Consider the following 10,876-nt stretch of genomic DNA (forward strand, 5'->3'; position numbering starts at 1 on the left):
TCCGGTCAAGGGCATGTACCTGGGTTGCGGGCATATCCCCAGTAGGAGATGTGCAGGAGGCAGCTGATCGATGTTTCTCTCATCATCGATGTTTCTAACTCTCTATCTCTCTCCCTTCCTCTCTGTAAAAAATCAATAAAATATATTAAAAAAAATATCCAAAATTAAACATGTAGAAAATAAACAAAAATAATAAACAGAACATCAATGAGCCACGAGACTTCGAGCAGCCTTATAAAAGTGAAATTGGAGTCCCTAAAAGGTGGCAGGTGAACAGAAAAAAATATTTGAAGAAATAAATGGCTAAAAATTTTAAAAACTTGAGGAAAATTATAAACCCACAAAGAAGCTTCTTGAAGCCCAAAGCACCAAGGCACATCATAATCAAATTGCTCAAAGCCAATGATAAAGAGAAACTCTTAAAAGCAGTCAGGGGGAAAATGTAAGTTGAATAACACAGGAAAAGAGATAAGAATGGAGATTTCCCATTGGAAACAATGCAAGCCCCATAGATGTCTTTCCAAGAAAAATGGGCAACTTACAATAAGAAAATTACAAAGCACTTAAGGTACCATGAGCAGAAACAGACCCTGAAGTCTGAAAATACTAGAGTTAATAGATACACATCAGAAAAAGAAAAGAGAGAGAGAGAGACCTCAAAAGCAGTTAGAAAGAAGGCAAATGATCCTAGGTGAGAGGTTTGAGATGCAAGGACTAGGAAGCAAAGGTATAAATATGAGGGTAAATATAAACAAATGTTGAATGTATAAAACAATAATACTTTTTGGACATCAGACAAAACTACAGAATTGTAAAAAAAGAGTTAAATGGATAATTGTTGGATAATTGGAGTTAAAATGCTCAAGGTTGTGTGATTAAAAATAACTTGTGTAATTGCTAAAAGAATAGATATAAATTGCATAGTTCCTAAACAAGTAGAAGTAAAAAAGGTGTCAAAAATAATTTAAAAATCTCAAATAAAAAAAGATAAAAATGGAGGGGACAGAAGAAACAGAATAAATGGGACATATAGAAAGTACAGAAGATGGTAGAAAAAAATCCAAATATATAAGCAACAATAGAATATTATTATTCTGTAGTGAGGACGAACTATATAGCTACATATACCATGTGCTATTTAAAAGATCACTTTTAAAATAAAGTTTTTATTTATTTTAGAGGGAGAAAGAGAGTGGGTTTCTAGATGAGAGGGAAACATTGATCAACTGCCTCCTGCACACCCCCTACTGGGGATCAAGCTGGAAACTGGGAATGCAACCAGTGATCTCTCACTGCATGGAAAGATGCTCAATCTACTCAGACATACTGGCCAGGCCCATGTGCTATTTTTGTACATTTTTCACATTAAAAATTTTTTTAAAGGTACAGAAGTGTAGCATATACTTCATGTAATATATACATTGCTTCACATATAGAAAATTATTTCTAGACAGATACACATGAAACAGTTGTCCTTGAGGAAGGAGACCAAGGTCTTGAGTTAGAAGACTTACTTTTAATTGTACACCCTCTTATGTACCTTTTAAAAAATATATACTTTTATTTATTTCAGAAAGGAAGGGAAAGGGAAAGACAGAAAAATCAATGGTGAGAGAGAATCATTGATCAGCTGCTTCCCACATGCCCTACACTTGGGATCAAGCCAGCAACCCAGGCATGTGCTCGACTGGGAACTGAACTGTGACCTCCTAGTTCATAGGTCGATGCTCAATCACTTAGCCACACTGGCCGGGACCCCTTATGTATTTTTTAAAACCATGTGCATATTCATATTTATATTTAGTTACATTAATATAAAATGAGTACCTACATATTATTTATCCTTCCTTAAAATAATTGTACATATTTTAGTATTACCTTGTTAAAACCATTCAGTTATGTGAATCAAATCCTGTCCTCTGTAAAATTATATAATTTCTTACTTTTAGTATCCCTGAGAGTTCTTAGTAAAGGGTAGACAGAGTGGGAGATCGTTTCCTTTCATGTTTGCTAAGTGAAACATGAAAAATCTATAATGTACCATGATATCAGACATTATGATTCTACTCTAGATTAACAATTTTTCAGTCTCAATGTGATGAAATATCTGAATTGTATACATATAAGTCCCCTTGTAATTTGAAATAGTTAATATTTTCTTGGAGCAGAGTCCATTTTTTGCATAATAATTAATTGTGTTTATTCAAATAAAGAATTAAGAACCTTTTATATGTTAGCCACTAAAGGATGTAAGAAAAGGTTAAGTACATGCTCCTTGCCCTTATGCCTACAGTCAAGTAGAAGAGGCAACTGAGTATGAAAAAGGAACTGTAAAAGAGATTGGAAGAATGATAATTGAAGTTCAATGTTATAAGAATATATAGAAAGGAAAAGAACTTGAGTTAGAACTATGGCTAAGTGAGAAACTATGGAGAATTATTGAGTCAGGCTGTACAAAAGTATGATTATATATAAAATGAAAATTATAATTCATGTTATTTTTAATACACAACATGTAATGCAACCTCACAGACTACTACATAATATAAGTTGACACATCACTTTACTGTTAATAACTTTACCAAAAAAGTCAAATAAATCCAATTTTAGGCAGCTAGTATGATTTAAACTAAAGCTTTTTTTGGTTTGTTGCTAATCTTCAGACGAGAAAAAAAACTAAAAAACAGATATTGCATCAACATACAAATATAATACAATACTAAACATTGTAAATACAATGTAAACAGCATTATAGCTAGTGGTCAATGGCTGAATTTGGCCATTGGCAAGTCACAGATGAACTAAGCCTTAATTTCTCTATTTGTAAAATGGGGATAATTAAAAAGTGTATATCATCGGAAGATTAAGTGAACTTATAAAAAATATTTTGTAAAAAAAAAGAAAAAAAATATTTTGTGGTGACTTGCACTTAATACTCAGTATTAGCTAATACTATTATATTCCCCCAACTTAGCAATCATCACCAAATTTCATACTGAATTAATTTTTCCCATGTATGGGAAAATGTGTCTCCTGAATGCATGCAGAGATAAATTTCTTTGTTTCTGAATTAAGCAGACTTTGAGTAAAAACTTATCCAAGGCCGAAACCGGTTTGGCTCAGTGGATGGAGCGTCGGCCTGCGGACTGGGGGGTCCCAGGTTCGATTCCGGTCAAGGGCATGTACCTGGGTTGCGGGCACATCCCCAGTAGGAGATGTGCAGGAGGCAGCTGATCGGTGTTTCTCTCTCATCGATGTTTCTCACTATCTCTCTCCCTTCCTCTCTGTAAGAAATCAATAAAATATATTAAAAAAAAAAAAAAACTTATCCAATAGTGCTAACAGTTGTTTTGGTATTCAACTTAAATATTTTAATTTGTACTTCCCTAGTTAAGTACTTAAAATTATATTCATACATTTCCAACTGCAGCACTATATCCAGGTACTAGGTATAAAAGGTTTTGAGATAGAGATACATATTCTTATAAGTACCGTGCGCTAACCGATTGCGCTACTGGAGAGATACATATTCTTAATTTACATAGATTCTAGCAGAATTTTGACCCATGGATTAGAAAGCCATGTCATTAAAACCATTTACTAGATCACAAAGCTAGTATAAACTGACTACTATAAAGTCAGTGGAAGAAACTGGAAACAATATGCCTTGGTTAAAGTACAGTGTGTTAAGTATTGAGTGGATACTATAGGTATCAGATATGACTAACACTTAGGTTATAGACAGAAATCCACGAGTATGTCTAGAGCATTTTCTGCAAGCTGTTCAATGTAAAAGAGCAATATGATAATGATTTTTACTATATATTAACTGGAAATATATATATACTTATATATTTATTTATTCTGGCTTTAAAAAACCTAAGTACAAAAGAGGATAATTTGGGACAATTTATATGAAACACTGAAAAATGTACAAGTACAAATTCAAGTGGAATAATAAATCTTAGGCGTAAAGCAGGATAAGATCAGTGATAAGAACATATCCTATTAAAGTAAAAAATGTGTAGCTTTTATACCAGAAGGCTTATTCAAAGATATACATCAGGTTTTAAACAGCCTTTGTTTGAAATAAAGTATCATATATATTATAAATAACTACCACAAAAATCACAGTAGAAAGCATACTTACAGAGCAATAAAGAAATTTATCCTGGTATGCTCATTTATAGTAAATTTAGCCCTCTTGAAATAAACAAAGGTCATAGCCAAAAGATACTATAGGAAAAAAAGTTAAAAGTTAATATGAATGTTGTGTTTTCATAAGTAAAACTGCTTTAAAACAGTTACCTTTAAGATGACTAACAAGCTAAAACAATAAAGCATTATTTATCCTTATTACAGAATTACCTATTCAGATCCTTATTTTTTTGGCTCCTGTAATCCATGTAAACAGTAAGAAGTTAATTCTCAATCATTTATCATGATTAAGATTATAACTAGAATGAATTTCTAAATTTTATTGTCAATATTTTTGAACCAAAAACACAATATTTTTCTATCTTAAATATCAAACCTATAGAGAGGTGAAAATAATCATAAAATGAATAAACATATCTTCTTCACCTAGATTCACCATTTGTATGTTGCCACATTGGTTTGACGTGTTATATACACATTTTCCCCCTGAATTCTTTTAGTTATAGTCATCCATATTCACTTTCTAATAGAATCTTTTAAAAATAACTCAATGAAAAATTAGAATAACATGGATTTATTTTCATTGAAAAAAGTTTTGTATTTATTAAAAAGACATATGTCTAGCCTGGTATTAAGACACTATGCCAGGCTCTGGCTGTTTCATTTAAAAACAAGTTGTAATATTGATGTATTAGATTTCCTTCTCATAAAATGCCTATTTATCCTACCTTCGCAGAGCTGGCCATAAAGGAGATTTCAAGTTTTCAATGTGATAGTGTTAAAACAGAGTGCTCCTGGTTAGTTACTTTGAAAGCACTGCCCCCTGCTGTCCAACAACTTTAATTATTATAATGCACTTAATATAATCAAGTGTAAAAGTATGCCACATGAACTGGATATTTGATATTAAGGCAGTACCGTCAACATTTAAAAGTGTTAGTGACATTGTGATTATGTTTAAAAATATGTAATTTTTTAGAGATACATCTTAAAATATTTATGGATGAAATATTAGGATGTCTGCTTTTGGGGAGAGGGATTAGAAAAAATAAGAATGGCCCACAGTTGGTGGGTTAGGCTCCTGGAGGGTCTTTGTTTTAATATCTACCCTAAGTTGTGTATGGTTGAAATTTTCCAAAATTAAAAAACAAAACTTCTCTAATTTTGTTATTTTAAACCTGAAATTTTTAAAAGTTCACACCAATAGTAACTTATTCATTCCCTTTTTTTGTTAGTTCCCCAAAATACAGAATGAATTTATAGTTTATTCTAATTTTAAAGTTAATATGCAAAGATTCCACTTTCAAGGAGCAATGCAGGCTAGTTCTTTTCCTAAACTTAATCAATAAGAAGAAAATTCTTATAAGGTTTCATGAAAGTTCTGATGGTTTAGTAATATAGTAACATTGGTTAATGATTATATTATTACTAAATTTACCTTGTCTGCAATTTTACAGCAGCAGTCCATCCACAAGAAATCTTGAATTAAATCATCATCTACAACAAAAGATAGCTATGACTTGTCTTTTAAAGAGAGAATGTTTCCTTTTGAAGATTTCCTACATAAGGAGATTATAAATGATGCTCTAAATTGCCTTAATATATAGCGTAGACTGGAGTGGGAATGGTAGAACTTTTTGATTTATTGAATATCCCAACAGCTCTTTGAGAAATAAGTATTGGTCTCGATTAGCTTTTTGTTACTTTCCAAAGTCAATCTTTAACAGGTGGAAATGGAATCTGATACAGAACTCAGTCTTTAAAAAAATGACTTGCCCCACTAATGTGGCTCAGTTGGTTGAGCATCCTCCCATGCACCAATAGGTCTCCGGTTTGATTCCCTGTCAGGGCACAGGCCCAGATTTCTGGCTCAATCCCCAGTAGGGGATGTGCAGGAGGCAGGTGATCAATGTTTTGCTTTCATATCAATGTTTTTCTCTCTCTCCCTTCCTAAAACTCAATAAAAGAATCTTTAAAAAAAAAACACTGTCTCATGATCTGAACAAATTCAATAGCTCAGTTATAGCACTGAAGAAAATCTTGAAGCAGGGTTGTTGGCTTGGCTGAGATTTTATGTAGTATTTTACTTTAGGTCAAAGAAAACTCATGCTATGAACTTGAAATGCCCAATATTCATGTTTGACACTGTATTTAAGTAGTCTAGAAGTGAGATGAGGGTGCCTCGTTAGCGCAGTAGGTAGCGCGTCAGTCTCATAGAAATGAGATGAGTTAGAATTTCTAATCCAAAAGAATCAAAATCGAATATTTAAAAAAAGACTAATTAAAATAGGCTTGGTTGGAAATGAGAAATCTGACAGAAAATAAGAGCATCCTCTGATTATTATGAAAATGATAAAATAGATCTTTATATTCTCTCACTTTTAAGTACTCTCTAATTATAATATTTTAAACCTACCAAATAATTTAAAGAAAGCAGTCATTTCCTGACGCTGTATAACTAGACAGGGTCCTTTGGGGCGTTTAGACTTGTTGCTATTCTGCGCATTTTTTTCAGATGTTGGCCAACTATCTTTAAAAATAGGACGCTTCAGGTTAATAGGTTTTTTAGGCTGATGTGATCTACTTGACCCAGATTTTACATGAACAGTAACAGAAGGTGGTGTCTCACAACACAGCTGATTATGCCTCATTTTGCTTTCCCAAGAGTCCTGTAAAAATAAAACATATAATTATTTATCACACTCTTACTCATTTCTATATGAAAACAATTAACTGGATGATACCACCAGATGCAGTGATGTGAGGCATTATTGAACTTGCTACTAAATTGTTGTGACAGCGACTCATATGAGAAAGTGCTTTTAGAATTCAGTGCTAAGAAATGCTACACTTCCTTTGGTTAATTGATATACCTCCTCTTCCCAAGAAATAAGATCCTGTATACTATTTTGCTTTGACTACAAGGGAACTCAAAACCAATTTTGAAAGTTAATTAAAGAAAGTATACTAACTTTATAATCTATTTGTAATACTCTTTTTTCCTGATAACATTTTGCTTGCATTGACATAATTTTATCATGATTATATGACACCTTGAATTTTTTATAGAACAAGGCAAACAATTCCTAGAAATTAATTATAATCAATATTAAGTATTATATTAAAAAGTAATCCACACACAAAAAAACATTTTCTTACTAGTAAATTTCTTAATATGTTACAAAATTTACTTACTCAAGAGCATTTATTGGTATTTATTAAAGTTAAAAATAATTCTAGCAGAGATGCATGGTATATGTATTTTGAGGAATTCTCATAAAATGATCATTTTTTTTATACTTGAGTGTACTATATGAGCATGCTTTTTGAGTAGCTGATTATAAGTGTAAATGAACATATAGTGTTATAATCTAATACAATTTGAAACAATGTTCATCCATCCATATTTAACAGTATGTATAATCTCTATCATGTTTGTGGTAATGTTACTACAGTTAGTATTACTTTTGTGATAAAAAAAATTTGTAGGGTATAAAAGGAGGTATAAATAGGCAAAGTAGGAAACTACTCCAAGACCCTAATTAAAAGCTCTGAATCCATACTCAAAGGGACCCAAGCAACCATGTCTTCTTGGGTGTTCCAGGAGTTAGGCACAGCTTCTCCTACCTGACCCTCAGAAACTTCCCTGCTAAAGGAAAATAAGATTGGACTTAGTGGGCTAGAGCAATGCTGTCCAATATAATGTGAGCCACATGTGTAATTTATATATGTGTGTATATACATATACACACACACACATATGTATCTGTATGTATAAATTTAACTTTATTTTTATTGTGTAATTTTATATTTTAATGTCACATTTAAAAAGTGCAAATAAACAAGTTAATTTAATAACATATTTTATGTAACCTAGTATATAAAAAAATACATTTTTAACATGTAATCAATATTTTACTTTTTCATACTAAATTTGAAATCTGGTATATATTTACACTTACAGTATATCTCGATTTGGATGTTAAATTTCCAACAGTTAAAGTGAAATGTAGTCCTACCAATACAATCAAGTAATCTGCAAGGAAAAGCATATTTCACACTCATTCAGTACTTAATTTAAAATGAAATAAAAGGAAAATCAATTCTTCAGTTGCATTCATCACATTTCAAGTTGCTCTATAGCCACAAGTGGCTAGTGGCTACCATATTAGACAGTATAGGGTTAGATTATGAAGAACTAGTCAGAGGAAATTATATTAAATTGATTCTATAATTGTTTCTCTTTCCTTTTCCTTTGGGGGTCGAACGACCCTTTCACAGGGGTCGCCTAAGACCATCGGAAAACACATATATAATTACATATTGTTTTTGTGATTCATCACATGCGTTAATTATGTTCAATTTATAACAATGAAAATACATCCTGCATATCAGATATTTCCATTACGATTCACAACAGTAGCAAAATTACAGTTATGAAGTAGCAACGAAAATAATTTTATGGTTGGGGATCACCACAACATGAGGAACTGTATTAAATGGTCACGGCATTAGGAAGGTTGAGAAACACTGCTCATCTTTCTTCCTAGGTCCAACCAAACTGAAGATGAAATGGGTGATAAATTAAGCCATGGGACTTATGTAAGATCTTTCTTCTCCCTTCTACCCACCTCATCTGGGAGACAGTTGGGGCCTCATCTGTACTCCCTCCCCCTTACAATCTAGATTAAAAAAAAAAACTGAATAGGCTTCTCAAATTGGAGTATAGAGGCTAGGCTCAGGTGTGGAATGTACCAGAATATAGAATAACAGTGGTATATCTCCCAGGAGGTAAGATTTACTCAATGTTAAGTAAGTTATATTAGTTTTGTTATATTAAAACAACCATGGATATATCATGCAATAAAATGCAATTTTCTTTCATAAAAAAGATAAATATCAGGCTCACAGCTTTACACTAAGCCACTGAATCCTATAAAATTTGAGAAAATAGACAAAAAATGGCTGAAGTTCCCCAAAGAGATATTGAGATTAATACACAAATATTGGCAGTAAAGTTATGAAGAAAGCGCTAAGGACAGAAGCTATCAGTGCTATATTCTTGGTCAAATTCCACCTTGAGGTAGTTGTAATTTTGTTCTTCATTTAGATATGCCAAAAGAATGAGGTTCTAATAAGCATGCAAGAGGAAAAGAATAAAAGACAAAAATATGGGCCATTCCTGGAAAGGACAAGAGATAAGGAAGGAGAAACTATGCTCATAAGGCAAAATCCTTTAACAAGTTTTTACATGGACTCCACCAACATGAAGAAAATCACACCAGAATTCATACTTGGACAGAGTATCTGAGATATTTTTTGGTGAAGGTGGTATCCAGACAACAGCTAATTTATAGGCATCTAAATAATTTCTTCTCTCTGCAGGTACTATACAGAGGGGTCAAACAACAGAAGCAGTAGTTTGGAGGTCCAAGGGCCTCTAGGAAAACAATACCCATTGGAGATTCAGGACAGGCAGGTGAGCCGAACTGTAGCCTTAACTGAGCACTTCACACTGTGCCAAAGGTTTTGCATGCATTATCTCATTTAATTCTCAGAACATCTCTATAAGGTGAGTGTTGTTTTATCCTTATTTTCTAGATTAGAAGTTTGAGGCTTAGAGAAGTTAAGGAATTTGCCCATGGTCATATAATGAGTGAGTGACAAAGCTCAGACTTGAGTCCAACACTGTCTGACACAAAGCCCCGTATTCTTTAACCACTACAGAATTGTTCTAAAGATTAAATGAAATCATGTGCAAACACTTGAAACATAATAAGCAGTCCAATATTGCGTACTGTCACCTTGCCAGGAAAACATAAACCCGGCTGCAAGACTACACTTTGTAAAATTTAATTCTAGCATTTGCCGTGTGAGTGAATTATGACTTAGTGGTTAAGTAAGCCATTGCTGTAGGGAAGAAAGATGGGCTTACCATATTTTTCTCTAAAATAAAGTAACTCTTAAAAAGTAATCTTTATCAGTTGGTGAGCGCACCCTCCCGGCCGGCCAGGGTTGGGGTCCAACCCCCAGTCAGCGCACATGCAAGCAGCAGCCAAGGAACGCATCCATCAGTGGAATAAACCCGTTTCCCTCTTCCCCTCTCCCCCTTTCTCTCTCTCTCTAAAGATCAAAAAATAAAAATATAAAAAATTTTTTTGAAATTGCTATAGCATTCTTCTCTATTATAACCACAGAATCTAATTACTGAGAGACACAGCGAATTTAGAAAATCTCCACAATTTTCATGTTTAAACTTTTTTTCCCAAAGTTAACTTACCATCTAACGGTGACAGAGCACTTTTGGCCCAGATGCTACAGTGTTAGTAAGATTATACGGCACAGCTGTCTCAGCAAGTCCGAATCCGGCCAGAAATTCAGCCCATGGGAATCCAGGGGCACGAACCACGGAAACCGAACGGAACTGACCGAGCGACGAGGAGCAGCAGCGGGAACGCGCCTCCCGCCCCCCTCCTCCCTCCCCCCCACCCCAAACCCTGGCAATAACCCCAAGGAAGGGAAAAAAAAAATTAAAAAAAGAGACGGGACTCGTGCGCCGGGCAGGCAGACGGGCAGCGCTGGGAGAGGAGGCGGAGAAGGTGGGCGCGGACCGGGACGCAGCCCTGGGCTGTCCGGCCTCCGGGCGGGCCCCTCGCTGAGGGCGGCGAGCGCAGACACCGTGCGCGCGCTTCGGAACCCGGTGCAGGTAACTATTCAT

General features: G+C 34.1%; 1 protein-coding gene across 1 annotated transcript in view; it reads right to left on the reverse strand.

The window, feature by feature from the left end:
• Window positions 1–8,192, reverse strand: part of SPDYA (speedy/RINGO cell cycle regulator family member A) — a 25,243-nt gene extending 17,051 nt beyond the window's left edge. Inside the window, exons 1-4 of the mRNA XM_006767431.2 lie at window positions 8,121–8,192; window positions 6,575–6,827; window positions 5,597–5,655; window positions 4,151–4,236 (exon numbers count right to left, since the gene is read on the reverse strand). Of these exons, the coding sequence (XP_006767494.1) occupies window positions 4,151–4,236; window positions 5,597–5,655; window positions 6,575–6,809 (380 nt within the window). The 5' untranslated portion in view covers window positions 6,810–6,827; window positions 8,121–8,192. The remainder of the gene's footprint in view (window positions 1–4,150; window positions 4,237–5,596; window positions 5,656–6,574; window positions 6,828–8,120) is intronic.
• Between the last annotated feature and the right edge of the window lie 2,684 nt (window positions 8,193–10,876).

The sequence above is a fragment of the Myotis davidii genome, unplaced genomic scaffold (assembly GCF_000327345.1).
Source record: "Myotis davidii unplaced genomic scaffold, ASM32734v1 scaffold238, whole genome shotgun sequence".
Classification (NCBI taxonomy): Eukaryota; Metazoa; Chordata; class Mammalia; order Chiroptera; family Vespertilionidae; genus Myotis; species Myotis davidii.